The 16533-nt window shown below is 35.1% G+C and overlaps 1 protein-coding gene across 5 annotated transcripts in view; it reads right to left on the minus strand.

Moving 5' to 3' along the window:
• Window positions 1-1184: 1184 nt before the first annotated feature.
• The window catches only part of ARHGAP12 (Rho GTPase activating protein 12), a 108615-nt gene continuing 93266 nt past the window's right edge, over window positions 1185-16533 (minus strand). For all 5 annotated transcript variants that reach the window (XM_059404365.1, XM_059404364.1, XM_059404363.1 and 2 more), the window contains 8 exons: window positions 14028-14126; window positions 10755-10854; window positions 8808-8924; window positions 6437-6535; window positions 5066-5143; window positions 4821-4955; window positions 4450-4552; window positions 1185-3596 (listed from right to left, as the gene is read on the minus strand). In XM_059404365.1, coding sequence (XP_059260348.1) covers window positions 3422-3596; window positions 4450-4552; window positions 4821-4955; window positions 5066-5143; window positions 6437-6535; window positions 8808-8924; window positions 10755-10854; window positions 14028-14126 — 906 coding nt within the window. In that variant the 3' untranslated portion in view covers window positions 1185-3421. The remainder of the gene's footprint in view (window positions 3597-4449; window positions 4553-4820; window positions 4956-5065; window positions 5144-6436; window positions 6536-8807; window positions 8925-10754; window positions 10855-14027; window positions 14127-16533) is intronic.

The raw sequence follows: 16533 nt of genomic DNA on the forward strand, positions 1-16533 counted from the left end.
CTGCAGTTGAGAAGACTAATTGAGATTCTTCAGGAGACGTCCCTTGTCTTTAGTAGTTACAGAATGTCTCATTAGGCATTCTGTGCCTCCCCCTTCTCTAGAACACGGAGTCTGACTCTGCTTGGCCTGGGTCTGCGGCTTGTGAATTTCCAGTAGATTCTAATTCACCATTATTATAAGGCTGTTGATTTTGTTTTGCGGCCCCCTTCGCTTTCTGGTTTTGGGGTTTTTTTTTTATTTTTGGTGTTGGTTTTTAGCTTTTTTTTTTTTTTTTAGTTTAAAATTGAAGTTTCATTTAAAAGAACTGTATTACTTATATTCAAAAAAACGAAAACAGAACTGTGCCCCACATCCAGGAATGTAACATACGGGCTACAGTCCCTATTAAACACCGTCTATAGTCTTGTACTGGAAACGTGCTTCCTATAAAAGAGGATCATTAGAGCTGATGGCTAGAGTTCAGAGAGACTAGCAAACTCCATAAAATCTTATTTTCTACCCATTTTCAATTCTCTATATAGATGCGATCTTTGAGCATTTGGCTTTTATTAGGTCAGCGAGAACATGACGCCCATTTGACTATTTTTATTTTCCTCGTTACTAAAATGACATGTTGTAGACTCCTCTGTGTTGCTTAAAGATGTTGGAGAAATTAGTGTCATGGGAAACCACGTGTTTACTTTAAAATATTTAATTAGAGGGTCTCTCCCATGAGCTGGAAAAGAATCTCTTAGCAAAATTACGGTATAACTCTTTTTCCTCTCACTGCTATCTTAACATCTAGTGTCACAGGCTGACAAGCCTGGATGGAGCTGAACTAGCCCGAAGGTCTCCAGGTATCTGCCATCATGACTGTTCTTCAGTTTTCATCCGTACGTTAAGCAGTGACTCACACGCACACATTTACATACACATCCACATGTACACGTACATACCCATCTGCCTAAGCCCAGTTTAGCTGAATTATTCCATTTGTGCTTTTCCCATAAGAAAAAAAACCTGCAGACTTGCTTCTAACTAAAAAGTAATGTCATTTTTCCAGAGTAAAGGTAAAATTCCCTACAGTCGTAAAATTTAAATAAGTATTTTTCTTCTAATTAAATGTAATTACGTATTTGAATATACTATTTCTTTTCACTTCTAACTACTTTTCTAAAATGACATTCTGAAGAAAGGTCTATTAGTAAATGAAACTCCACTGCCAATTTATTTCAGCCTTTAATATACTGTCTACTAAAAATCAAGTTGTCAAGACAGGAAAATATTACTGGTTTTGTTATTACAAAAAAGAACAAGTGAGAATTTTTAATTCACAAAGGATGAAAACACAAGACATTGATCTCACTGTACATACAATATTACAATAAACTAATTAGCTGCAGACTAATAAAACATTTAAGACTCCACATACATACATATGTACTTTGAAACAAGAAACACAGGACAATTTTAATCTTTGTTATGTCCACAGCTATCAAGAGAAAGAGCATCACTGGTTTGAGTCTAATGGTTATGCTGGCATACAATCACTATATAGGCCAGTTCTAAAGCATATTGTATTGTTCAGGACAAATATTTGTTAGGCAAATATAAACGCTCTCATTTTGGGGCTTTTTCTACCTGCCCAAAACAATCCGCTTTCCATAGCTATCAAGTAGCTTGGTTTGTTAGCAATTCAACAAGACCACAATAACAAACAATATTTTTACCACAAAACTCAACGAGAGATTTTTAGGCAGATTGCACAAAAACTACTTGTTCCCAAGGAAGGCAACCTGTTAATTACAAATGCAATTCTAAGAAAAGGAGTCTTGGTCACAAATCATTCACTTTCAAATGTTGATGAAGAAATAAAAATTGGAGGGGGGAGAGTGGAGGAGGTATTGGCATGGCAGGGAGTAGAAAAAGTATGAAAAAATGAAGAAAATATATTTACCACAAGAAATCTTGGATTCAGTTGATTTTTTAAAAATGAGGTATAAGAGTATGCCAGTAAATGCAAAAACAAGAAAAATATTAAAAACCAAAATGCACATTTCCAATGGAAAATCTCTAAACCTCTTATAGTTTTCTTTATTCAGATTAGACATTTCATATACATCAGTTAATCTAGAAAAATACATCTTAAAATATCTTCAACAGACCATGCTCTCGGTAACAAAACCTTCCAAACCCTGTTTTATTATACAAATCAATCTACATTAGTAATGTAAAAAGAAATTCTCAAATTTAGCAATGTCATTTTCCATTTGACATCCATCTAATTTACATATGGGTTTCCACTATTCATACTGCAGTTAGAATTTTGTAATAAATTTTTTTCTAATGTATTCTGTACATATTAAATTATCTAAAAGGTTCCTCTTGTAGTGCATTTACCATTTAGCAAGTCTATTCAGTATTTTTCCAGTACCATTTGCATTACAGTGATTTGCCTGTAAATGTAATTAAAATCTAAAAGTGCACACAGTTAAGTTTCTCAAATAACAGCCTATTTCTGGAGGAACCTAATATTCACGGAAAAGATTACCAATATCATGATTAGAAATGTCAGGTTAGGATGTACTCTGAGACTATACAACAAAATTATATACATAAGCTAAAGGACATTAGTCTTTAGCTTATATTTACATCAAATAATGTCTGTTTCCACAGGGTCATACCAAGAACTCAGTATGGCACTAGATATAATTAGGATTGTTAGCTACAAATCAGGGTAGCACAGACAGCCCCCAAATACCCTGAACTGACTTATGCTAAATTAAACTCCAGTATATCACAGTGTGTTAAGTAATATTAGTGTGCTGCCCAAACAAGCGACTAAGACACCCATCCAATACAGACAGTGTGCAACACAGTGAAGGTGGCAAGCCTTCGCCAAAGAATTACATCTGGGTTATGATGAACTGTAGTACTTAAGACTGCCACTGCATGCAGAACCTCTGAAAAAGAAATACACAGGTTTCAAAAAAGATATACTTCATTTTGTTTAGAATGCCCAAGAGCGTCTTCAAAATAACGGATAGTGAGTACTATTCTATCAAGTGATGAATCTAACGAATGATGAGAAGAAATTCTACATTATCCAGTTTGAGAAAAAAAAACATGTTTTTCTTACCAAATTATCCAGTGTATATGACTGGTTAGAATTGCAAGTTTCAATTTTTACTGAAATTCAGAGTATGAAATGCAAACATTCAGGATAAAATTAATTCAAAATTACACACAGTTATATCAACTTGCAACAAAGCAGCAAATATGAGGGCCTAATACACATCTTGACTCCCATTCCCTTCTGATCCCTCAAAAAAGTGCAAAATCAAAGAGTCACTGCTTGGTCCAAAAATAAAATACATCATGTTTAAGGGCTTGAAATCTGATGGAATCCAGCTTCTATTCCACAGGTTGTCTTCTGTAAGAATCAACGCCCGAAGATGGAATTTATTTCCAGCAGAATTAATTCTACAATCTGATTTTGGTAGACAGTATGAACTGCTATATTACCAGTCTCTTTCTCTGGCTTTAACAGAGTGGGACCAAAAACAATTGCTATACTCTGATAAGTCATTCGGTTTTTTTCTCCATTTTCTATAACTCTAAGGGGGGAAAAATAAATCGTTAAAGAAAATATAAAACATACAACAGGAAAAATTCTTCAAATTGCATTATAAACATAAACAGTTTACACTTAGAAATGAGAAATAGTGCTCATCTTCCTAAGATATATTCAAGCTACTTAAAACAAGTAGAATTCAGTCCAAATGTCATATGAAGACTTCTTTTGGATAAACACAGCTGAAAGGTATAATTATATCCACTCTAACAAACTTTGTACGTGTGATATTTCAGCTTAGTGCTTAAAGTAAGACACAGACTTAAGTATGAACTACAATTCAGGTAACCATAATTACTCCACTAAGGTGATGGGGAAAAATTTCATTAGTATACAGATTAAATTTTCATTTTACTAATTCTGTATTTGTTTGTTTGATTTTTAATCTCCTTCACTGGCATAATTTGCTATCTAGTGTTGTGTCAGAAAGCAAAAATCAGTTATTAAAATGGTTACATAGTCACCTGAAAGCCATGATGGCTTTTTCTCCAAGGTAATTTAATAGTCCTCATTTCATAACCAAAATCTTATTTTCAGGTTAAGTCAAACAACAATTTCTGAATCCTTACACACTAGGCATTATGTAAATGCCTCGCATATAATACTTACTTTAAGTATTTTTCGTACCAGACCATTTTACCTATGAAGAACAAGGCCCAAAGGAGTTCTCTTTCTCAAGCTACAAAGACAGCAAGTAGCACAGCTGGAATGTGAACCAGTGTATGAGGGACCCTGGCCTCATGACTACTATACCACACCTCATAACTGTGCACTTCTCTTACCTTTTTCTTTTTTTCTGCCTAATTACTATTTCTTTTCTGTGGTGAACCTCTTACCTTTTGAGATGTCTAAAAAGAATCTGCATTGTATCTTGATTTGGCTTTGGCAACTGTCTGATGAGGTCCTTAACAGCAGTGACTCGCTGTCTTGGTTCTTGTTCTTTAAAAAAAAAAAAGAGAGAGAGAGAGAGAGAGAGAGAGAGATGGAGAGATAATGAGAGATTATGCATGAAATTGAAAACAGTGACATATTTTAGAACCTAACATTTGGTAATACACAGTGACATCTGGTGGCCACATTTAAAACTTCTGAAGTAAAACAATCCTTTGAAATAATTTAAAAGAAAAGATCAAACAATGTAGTGGCTTCATCAGTACAGAGGACTTTCAATACGTAGAAAAAACACTGAGTGTAACAACATACTTACTAATTGCATTAACAAAATCATTAAAATGGTTAAATGTAAAAAGAGGTTCTGGTAATTCTCGAAAAAACATTTTGAGTGCTCCAGTAATAACATGAATATCTTCCCATTTACTATCATTCAAGTCCAATTTCTCATCTGAAAAACAGAACAGGAAATGTTTTTAAATAACTTTAAACCAATTCTAAAAGTTAAGAGTGCCTTTTTTTTTTTTTTTTTGCACATAGCAACAGGGACTATGATCTTACCATGATTAACAGCAAATCTCAGTTTCTGGATCACAGCAAGGTTGCCACTTACTCTGTATATCCCATCAATATCCAAACCTAAGAGAAAATTACAGTATTTTTGTGTTTAAAGTCGGTCTTTGCCTTTTCTAAAGATGCTTGCATGTTTCAGAATCCTTATTCATTAACATAAGCCTAAAATCAAGTGGGCAAATACTCTTTTCCTCTAACTGGCTTTTTTATAGAGCTTGGCAGAGGGAGAGGGGGTGGAGATACACTCTGAATTCTACTTAATAAACAGGAACAATTCTACTTTGTTTATTATGTAGACTGTGGATCATCTCAAAAAAAATCATCTCATTAAACTTGAAATACTAACAATTTAAGATAAACTTCTAAACCTGGGGATAGTTCAGAAAGTAAAAGAAACAAAGATAAAACCATTCCGTCCATTTTTTGGCACATTTCATAATGTAAATGTACATATTCAAGCACTCTTTTAAAAATGGTTATTCTGTTAAGTGCTTGTAATAAATAAACTTAATAATGAATTAAAATAAAAACTGATAATTTGATGTAGTTTACTCGTTTTTTTTTAATATGTGGAATAGAATCATTGGAATTCACCCAAGTAAGCCTAAAAAATCCAAATATTCATTAAATGATAATGCTGTACACATTTAAGAAAGCACATTATCTGATTTGCTATTCACAGAAATTCAAATAAAGGCACAGTATCTCCATTGTCATGTTGACAAGAAAGTCAAAGACAAGGTCTGAAATTGACAGAAATTACAAGTTATGCAAATGTTTTAATTTTACAAGATGTTTTTGATGATGTACAAGTTAATGTGATTACCATCATGATAGTTATTTTCTAGTATAAATATTAGGTTAAGATCAACCAAAATATAAATTGATTTGTCCTACTTAATAGGAAATGGCATAAGAAGGTTTGTCTCTTGTCTCTTTAGACATTTTATAGTTGACGTAACAAGTTTTAAAATGTCATCTCATTTTTATTATAAAGAGAAGCAACTTGCTCTTGGTAAGTAAACACAATCACCTATTTTCTACACTGTCAAATCACTTTCTAATAAACTCAGTTTCATAATCACCACCTTCTTCATTTTAAGCAAAGGCCAACTCCAAATGGCTTCAAAGAATACCATACACTTAATCAGATGGAAGTGCTGAGTTTCAACAGGTGCCTGAAAAGGTCTTAATTTAAAACAGATAGACGTAATCATTAAAGCGTGCAATTTTGCCAACGATGCCTTTCTTAACATCTACGACTGTTCCATCACTCAAAATCGTAAAAAATCCTAAGGATTTTAATGCCAAAACAATGGGTTAGTGTGCTTAACATAAAAAAAAAATTCATTTCCTTACCATACGCTTCAACATGTTCAATGCATAACTTCACAAATTTTGGCACTGTGCCATTTTCTCTCTGACAAAGATTAGCAAGATTGGCTCCAAATACCTGATCTGAAAAGAGATTTTATTTTTTTCAATCAACCACCCTGCTAAAATTGAGTTTGCAAAATGGCAATCACTATTCACGATGCTACAGAAAACATACAATGCACCCTGCTGTGGTCTGCCGTGACTCGTGCCGTCTGTAAGCTGTCTACCCACCCGTTCCCATTCCACTTCCAACAATTTTCCTGCTTTACTCAACTCCAGGCACACCCCCTTTTCACCTGAAAGCCTTTTAGTCTTCTATACCTTTTGCAGAGATCCGTCCTCTCCCCCAACTGAGCTCCTTTTATCACTCCCACCCCAGCCAAACTGTCATTTCCTTAGAAAAACCTTATGACCAGCCTAAGGTGACCCAGTTACAGTCACTCCCTATTTCATTACCATGGTAGACTGTTCAGAGTAGTCATAATTATCTGGTCTGTCTCTTGTTTTTAGAGAAGTTTCATGAGAGCAGGGACCTCTTAATTCTCAAACCAATAGGTATTCATGGCACACAGGCTCACACCCAGTACTTAGTAAACAACTAAATATTTTTTAAACTATTAAAACAAGCATGGTGCACATCCGTCATTGCTAACCCTTGATTTCACAAAGTATATTTCAAAGGCTGTTCTATTAGTCTTTCAATCCAACACTTCTGAAATGCCACATTAGTACTAACTATTCAGGAAAACAAAGTATTTGAAGTCCTGAACAAATAAAAAATAAATAAATAAAGCAGCAACAGTTCATATTTCTCAAAAAAGGCCTGGTAAAAACTTAATAGCAATTTCTATTCACTGATTTGTCAGGTTTTGTTTTGTTTTTTTAAGTTCTAAACATAATATGCTAAATTCTTATGTGTTATCTGGACGTCCCTATTTACCTCTCTTAAGGTTAATCTGAATCACTTAATTAGCCAAACTCTACCGAGAAGTTTTAAATATCTTTTTAATGAAACCAATTTGCGTATTTTAATTTAGATGCTTTGCAAACAGATGTTCCAGCGATGGTCTTTTTTAGAAACTTTGAGGACATATATATATGTTATATATTATTACCCTTATCTATGTCTTCATTTACTAATTAATGTCACTGAGTCCTTTATTAGAAAATTTCATCATCGAAATTAAAAGTGCTTGTAAGAACTAAAGGTATACAGGAAATGACAGATGCTGGCGAGGATGCAGAGAAAGGGGAACTTTCCTATACTGTTGGTGGCAATGCAAGCTGGTGCATCCACTCTGGAAAACAGCATGGAGGTTCCTCAAAAAGTTGAAAATAGAGCTACCCTATGACCCAGCAATTGCACTACTGGGTATTTACCCTAAAGATACAAACGTAGTGATCCGAAGAGGCACGTGCACTTGAATGTTTATAGCAGCAATGTCCACAATAGCCAAACTATGGAAAGAACCTAGATGTCCATCAACAGATGAATGGATAAAGAAGAAGTGGTACATATACACAATGGAATACTATGTAGCCATCAAAAGAAATGAAATCTTGCCATTTGTGACGACATGGATGGAACTAGAGCGTATCATGCTTAGCGAAATAAGTCAATTGGAGAAAGACAACTATCATATGATCTCCCTGATATGAGGAAGTGGAGATGCAATGTGGGGGGTTGAAAAAAAAATAAATGAAACAAGATGGGATCGGGAGGGAGACAAACCATAAGAGACTCTTAATCTCAAACAAACTGCGGGTTGCTGGGGGGAGGGGGGCCAGGAGAGCGGGGTGGGGTTATGGACATTGGGGAGGGTATGTGCTATGGTGAGTGCTGTGAAGCGTGTAAACCTGGCGATTCACAGACCTGTACTCCTGGGATAAAAATACATTATATGTTTATTAAAACATTTAAAAATTTAATTAAAAAAAAATAGACTATCTTCTCTGAAAAGCTGGGGGGGAAAAATAAAGGTATATACAAGTATATGTGATTTTAAAGAAGACTCTGCTATGAAGATCTTGTTAGTGCATTATTGCTATTGTTGCTCATAAATGAAATAATAAATATAAAAAATAATTAGGAAAAAACACCTTATACTAATTTTAGAATCATCTAGAATGAGAACTGAAGGCAAACAATCAAGATAAAATTGTTCATAGTTAAACTTTCTGTGTGCACTGAAAAATCAATTTTAATCACTCAAATGTATTTTAAACCAATGAACCTGGTAACTTCAAAGAATGAAAACATTTTTACTGTTAGAAATTTGTCAGTTTTTAATTTAAAATGTCTAACTTCTTATTTTGGCCAAAGTTCATTATTATAAACATCACTTCTACCTACCTTTAATATAACCCTTTTCACGAACAGCTTGCAAAGTGGGGCGTCGTGTAAGAAACTTCTTCAAGTTTTTCTTGGTTTTCTTCTGTTCTGAAGAATCTATACTAGATACTTTCGTGGCTTAAGACAAACGGATATTAAGCATTTCATAAAATAAAAACTTAACTGATGAAAATTGTTCCACCTAGCACTCAAAAATATTAATTTCATATGTAAAAATCAGTTATAAACTTATTCTAACCTTAATATAGTTTAAGAGTAGTATGTCAAGAATCAAGTTAACAAAGACCTAATTTCAAAGGGCTAAACCATTATCACCAAATACTGAACACGAACTTTACCTTCTTTGGTTTATGTGCTAAGACACTGGTTATTCTAATTTATAATCATTATTTCATAAATGATACTACTTATCTCCTTTGACTCTCCATCAGTTTTAGAAGGTAAAATGATGAGGGAAAAAAAATGTCCATAAAACATAAAAAAGTCTATCCTGAAGTATCCTTACAGGACTAGGAGTCTAGAAATATATATATCTATCCATCACTACTATTTGTACTTTAAGTTAAACACACCTCATCATAATTACCTCCAAACTAAAAATGGGACCATCTGAAAAATTTCCCACATTGCCATAACTCTGATTTCTTTTTTGGTTCCAAAAAAAAAAAAAAAAAATACCCAAAAAGTAAATTTCTTGAAAAGAACCATATTTGAGGAAAGTTGAGAGCATAAAGAACATATTAGTAAAGCATTAAAATAATCAAATTTTCATGTGTTTACACTGTTACATGTCAATGACAACGTCTGTTAATAGGCCTAACCTTCATTAGAATGTGGAAGAACAAAAGTAGAAATGGTTTTCTAATCATTCAGTTAATCCAGAAGTCAATCCAAGGTCAAAAATTCTCAGTTAAATGTGGACTTGTTAAAATATTTTTAACAAGTTCAGAGCCACAGCTAATTTCCTATTTAAACAATGTAATTCACAAGGGGCCTGCATCAGAAAATGCTATTCTCAAATATGCTGGCTTTAGCATGCATACACACACACACACACACACATATATATATATATATATATATATATATATATGAATGATCTGGGGATATGAATGCAGGCAGCTGCTCCTGCACACTCCTATCCTAGCAGAGATGGTTGCCCAGTGTCCTGTGTGCACTATGGTACATTGTCCCATGACTTTTGACGTCTTAAAGTATAAGATTCTATCTAGATCTTAAAGAGTAATTATATATATATATTAATTTATTTAATTATTTTCAGAAAAACAGTATTCGTTATTTTTTCACCACACCCAGTGCTCCATGCAATCCGTGCCCTCTATAATACCCACCACCTGGTACCCCAACCTCCCACCCCCCCCCGGCCACTTCAAACCCCTCAGATTGTTTTTCAGAGTCCATAGTCTCTCATGGTTCACCTCCCCTTCCAATTTACCCCAACTCCCTTCTCCTCTCTAACACCCCTTGTCCTCCATGCTATTTGTTATGCTCCACAAATAAGTGAAACCATATGATAACTGACTCTCTCTGCTTGACTTATTTCACTCAGCATAATCTCTTCCAGTCCTGTCCATGTTGCTACAAAAGTTGGGTATTTGTCCTTTCTGATTATATATTTTTAAATCAATATAGTTCAACTTCCTGGATACCTCAATAGAAGTGCATTCTAATACACTTTTTTTTCTTTTAAAGAACCACAACATCTTAAGAATAGTAAGATGCTGTATGGGTGCACACGATGAGGCTGAAAAGTAACAAGGAGTTAACAAGGAAGAGAGTACTCCTAAAATACTGAGATTGCAAATACCTGACCTTGGGATTTCCTGGTAACACTGGAGATTCCACTCAGCCTTTATATATTTAAAATACTCGAAAAGTAAGAGAAGATACTCAAACAACTAACAAAACAGGTAAAGAATAACTTACAACGAAGTTTCTTAGGATCCTTATGGTCCTTCTCTTTATCATGCTTTTCTATTCCTGGGGAATCTGGTATCTCCTCTTCGATTGCTTCATCGGTTTCTGTCTGTTGATTAGAGATTTCCCAAAAATGTATTACTTTTGAGATTATTTTAGATATAATAGCACAATTCTCAAAACTGATCCTCCCAACTGACTTTAGGGACCCAATCAGTACACAGAATATCTGATATGATTTAGATACTTGGTAAATCTTTAAAAAGGTATTCTTTTTCCCCCTAAACAGGGGGAATTAATTCTGAATTCCAAAAAAGAAAAAAACGTTGATTATTCACAGGATAATGAGTTTATATACTGATGATGAGGCTATCTTCACTCATGTAGATCAAATGCTTAAGAATGACAGTAACAAGAGTCAAAAGGTTCTGACCTACAGGCTATGGTGAGAGAACATGATGAAGCTACATTCTGTGCTAACAGTACAAGGCTAACTAGCCAATGGCACATTAATTTTTCACACCAACAATCTTTTCAAATTATATTTTGTATCAATAGCTAGTAATCGCACTCACAGACTCATGGATGTTAGGCACTGAAAGAAATCCTAGAGCTCGTGTACAGCCTAACCAAAGTCTCTTCTGCCGGTTAAAAAATTGAAGTGAGTTCTCAAAGCTAAAATTACTGCTTTGCCTTTCACACTGATGTCTTTGCTCCACTCAGAATTTATTTTTGTGTATAGTGTTAAGAAAGGTTCTGATTTCTTCCTGGATATCCAGCTGACCCAGCACCACTTAAAGTTTATTCTTCCTTACTTTTCTACAGTGCTACATCTGGCTTGAAGTGTCCAAAGAACGCTTGTTTCTAGGCTCTTTACTGTGCTCCACAGGTCTGTAGATCTACCCTGATATGGAGAGCATGTTGTATTAATTAATACAACTAGAGAAGTCTTGACATTGGACAGAGCAAGTCCTTACAGTTTCTTCTTCAACAGTGTCCTGCATATTTTTACCCTTTATATTCTGGTATGAATTTTAGAATAAGCTTGTCAAGCTCCACCAGAAAACCTACTAGGATTTTGAAAGAGATTCAAAAATCTCAAGTCTATAAATTTATAAATCATTTGGAAGAATATTTTATCTTTATACTATTGAATCGTTTAAACCATGATATACTTCTCATCTAATTAGCCTTTCTTTAGCGTTTAAAGTTTTGCAATCTTCCCTGTGGAAGTCTCATGCATCTTTCTACATTTATTGTGCATATTTCTACAGTATCTTTTGCTACTCTGTAAACAGTAAATGTTTTAAATTTCATAGTAATATGCTACTCTCTTTTCACGTGGGCTTATTCTCTGATCCTATGGGCTTCAACTAAAAACAAAACAAAACATGGGGGCATCTGGGTGGCTCAGTGGGTTAAGCCTCTGCCTTCGGCTCAGGTCATGATCTCAGGGTCCTGGGATAGAGTCCTGCATCAGGCTCTCTGCTCAGCAGGGAGCCTGCTTCCCTTCCTCTCTCTGCCTACCTCTCTGCCTACTTGTGATCTCTCTCCCTCTATATATATATATAAATATATAAAATCTTTAAAACAAAACAAAACATATTTTCTCTGCAAAGCCTTCCTGGACTCCTAACACTAGGTTAGCCCCTCACCATCATTAACCTCATCACATTTCATTGTATTAACTGCTCAGTTGTCTGCCTCCAGTCATCTTCTGCCTTTGGCTGTAAACTCCACGCAGAAAGGTGTAGCACCTGGTTGCATGCTGCTCTATCTCCAGGGCAAAGCACTCCCACATGTGTTAAATGAATGCAGCCATACTTGCTTTCAAGGGATTGGAAACAGATTATAGTGACTAGAGTGGAAAGCTCATATTAGGTAGAACAGAAGGTACATTTGAAAAGATAGATCAGGCTCAGGTTGTTGAATTTTAATGAGAGTCACAGAAGCTTTTCTGAGCAGGAGAAGATTATAAAGTTAACATTAGGAAGTTTTATATAGCAATGCTATTAAGAATGGACTGGTGGGGGATGAAATAAGACAAACCATTTAGGAAGTGACTCTTGTTTAATATATAAAGTCCTGATGATGGTTTCAAGAATAAACGGAAAGGAAGAGACAAGATTCAGAAATACACAATATTACAAATTGCAAAAGAAGAATATTTACATAGATGGGTAAATAATGGGCTAGAAGAGTTAAAAGAGAAGAAAAGTTGATACTCAAGATTCCAAATCTGGTTGTTCTGAACTGAGTACACCATAAGAATTTTAGAGTTTAAAAGGATACTTGGAAAAAAATCAAACCCAACGTTTCTATTTTGTAAGTGAAAACACGAAACCCACAGACGTAGAATACTTCAGTAAGATTACAAACCTCATCCTAAGATTTCACCTATAGTCTCTGAAAGACTTCTCACTCTCCAATAAAGCCTGTGATTCCCAAATTTTCTTCAATCTGTTTAGTTTAAAATGATAACACACTCCCGTAAGTATTCACTTTGCTTTTTGTCACTGACATATGATCCTTAGTCAGGAGTCATGTCCCCCTATAGTGAGGGACAAGAAAATAGTCTCAAAAAGTATAGCCCCTATCTGTTTCTTCCTGCTCTTATTAACAGCAGAATATAACAGCAGAATATAATTGGAGGTTCTTTTTGGTTGTTATACATATACGCTACATATAAAACATATTATATTATGTGTCTACTACATATACATATATATACACATTATACACACACATGTAAGAGGTTAATTTACCAGGAACATGAGGGTACTGAACACCTCCCTGGCTGGGGGACAGGGGAGAACTAGAACACCTCCAGGGGTAACTAAAGAGCTGTCACAAGGAAAGAAAATGTGCTCATGAAGAATCTACAGCTTCATTCATTTCATACCTTTACCTAGGGCCTGTCACCACCAAACAGTACTATTCCCAACTCATTAGTCATTGAATAAATACTATGTACTAGAAACGGTTTGTCGCTCTTCTTGAAGAGAAGACCATGGATCTCATGGTCTTTTTAGACCAATGCCTCATGGGAAAATTATTTAAAATCCACTACTAGCAAGTATTCTATAACTGAGAATATTAAATCATTCACCAGCCCCAAGGAATTGCTAAACCACCATTGCCTTTCCTACCTCTTGTCAAAATACATATTAAAGAAGTGTTTATCACATATAAACTGGAAACCAGATATGCAATAACCAATTAGAATGCAGAAAAGAAAAACAGCTCTGAAGTAAAAAAAATTTACATAATTCAAACACATACCTGATTACTGATAGTACTACTAAGAACTTTAAACCAATCGTTAATAACCGTGTCATTATCAGACTGAATTAGCAGTTCTGTTCCTTGACGGGTCTTCAGCTTTAGAGAGAAAGATGAAAAAAAGAGGATGGTTAGTGCTTTCAACCAAATAAATGAAATTTATGTATTTTTAAGATTTGATTTTTAAGTAATCTCTACACCCAATGTGGGGTTTGAACTCACAATCCCGAGATCAAGAGTTGCATGTTCCACTGACTAAGCCAGCCAGGAGCCCCTAAATAAATGAATATATTCAAGCCAAAGTCCACAAAACCCCTGGCAGAACACTAGATGCCATATTATATTGAGTGATGAAAGATTAATGCACAGCAATGGAAGACCTTTTAATATAAAATAATCCCAGAGGAATTATTTTATAAAACATGAAGTTTTCCTCACAAAAAATTCTCAGTGAAAATCCAATAATTTAAGGGTCCCAAATTCCAACACATAAATGCCATAAACCTTGCTGAAATCTAGCATCCTGTATCATTAAAAAAGTAGTTCAAGGAACAAAGCTGTGCATTTTCCATTAGAACTGAAAGAAAATTCATTTGTAAAGAAATAAAATCTGTGATATTTTTATGTAAATCTGAGTGTTTTTCTCTCTCCAGTTAAAATTAAATATAGAAAAAATATATGATAGTGTTAAAACTTTCATGATTTCCTACTTAATAGGCAAATAAATATAATAGCCTAATATAAAGAGAAGGCCCAGACAATAAATGTTACATCACTTTTGGGCAGAAAGTACTAAATTGTGTCAAATCATGAGCTAACTCATGTAGAAATACTACGTATTATTCTATATGAGGGCAGAAACTAATTTATGTAGAATTTCTTTGGTTCAAAGTTTCTTACACTGGATTGAGGAAAAATTTTGAGGTATTAAGAGAAAGCATTCCTCCTATTTTCTGGCTGGTAACTGTTTATTTTTCTTCCTTGTGGAACATATGGTAATGTTTCCCAAACAACATTCTGAAACATATGCCTCAAACATAGTTTCTAAAGTAATGTTTAAAAAAGGTATTCCACCAAAAAAAAAAAAAAAAAAAGGGAAAAAAACACTTAAATGATATTTATTTGGGAAATACTAGATTAAAGAAAGCTAATAAACAAGATTCTCTCCTTCAAAATGTCTCAGGGCTTTGATACTCCAGGGTGCTCTGATTTTTTAAGGAAAGAAAAACATCTATATCACTACCTACATTTATTTGACCATGGATTTGTTTTCACTCTGAAATCACGTATTAAAACTGCAAGGCTAATTCAGGAAACACTGACTTCCTTTCTTGTACTTCTTTCAAGAGAGTGAGTCAAACCAGTCAACCAATACTAAATAATCAGTGCACATAAGATAATCTCAGTTAGAGGTTCTTCCTTAAAGATAAAGAAAAATACAGTCTCTCTACTTAAAAAAAAAAAAATAATCATCTAGTGGGATGAGTAATTTACAGATGATGGTAATGTAAGGTACACTAAATTAAATGCTATTTTAAAAGCATAAGTAAAAAGGCAGCACCGGTGTTGTGGTAGCATTTCTGATGGGTCTTGGAAGATAGGTTAACACTTGACAAGCAGAGACTGCCATGGGTCAGTACTAATAAAGAATAAAAAACACAGCAGGAAAACCTAGGTCTCACTTGAAAACCAGCAACTCAGGAACAAGACAGGAAAAGATGGACACATGAGGTTATAAAGGAAGGCTGGGTTCTGGAAGACTGTTTGCAAAGACAGTCTGAGTAATTCCTCCCATCTCCACATATACACCCTTCCGCCATGTGCCTTTACTGCGCCCCCAACAACAGGAGAGCTCTATTTCCCCACAAACCTGAGTACTCAGCTGACCTTCTGACTGCTTTAGCCAAAGGAATACAATGATGTGTGACTTTCTAAATCTAAGCCTCAGGAAGTGTCGTAGCTTCCACTCTCATCCTCTTGGAAGCCTGGCACTGCCTTGTGAAGAAGCCTGGAGCAGAATCCTTGAGGGCAAAATCTTATAAAGAAGGAGGCCTAGCAAACTGCTGGCACTGATATCAGACACGTGAACAAGACCATCAAGATCCGGGAGAGTCACTGAATGACTAAAGCCTCATGAATGGTCCCACATTGAGATCGGAATCACTCAGCTCAGCACAGGCCAAACAGAACAAACAGAACGGCTCTTTTCCTAAGCTACTTAACCCTGAGGTAGTCTGATATGCTGCAATAAACAACTGATACAGAATCCTGTATTACAGGGAGGAGGAGGGGACTGTATTATTTATTTATTTATTTATTTTTATTTGAGACAGACAACAGAGAGGGCACGAGGGAGCACAAGCAGAGGGGAGAGCAGAGGGAAGAGCCCACTCCCCGCTCAGCAGGGAGCCAGACACAGGGCTTGATCACAAGACCCCGAAATCATTATCTGAGCCAAAGATAGCCCCTTAACAGACTGAGCCACCCAGGTGCCCCTACGGTGGTG

The sequence above is a fragment of the Mustela nigripes genome, chromosome 6 (genome assembly GCF_022355385.1).
Source record: "Mustela nigripes isolate SB6536 chromosome 6, MUSNIG.SB6536, whole genome shotgun sequence".
NCBI lineage: Eukaryota > Metazoa > Chordata > Mammalia > Carnivora > Mustelidae > Mustela > Mustela nigripes.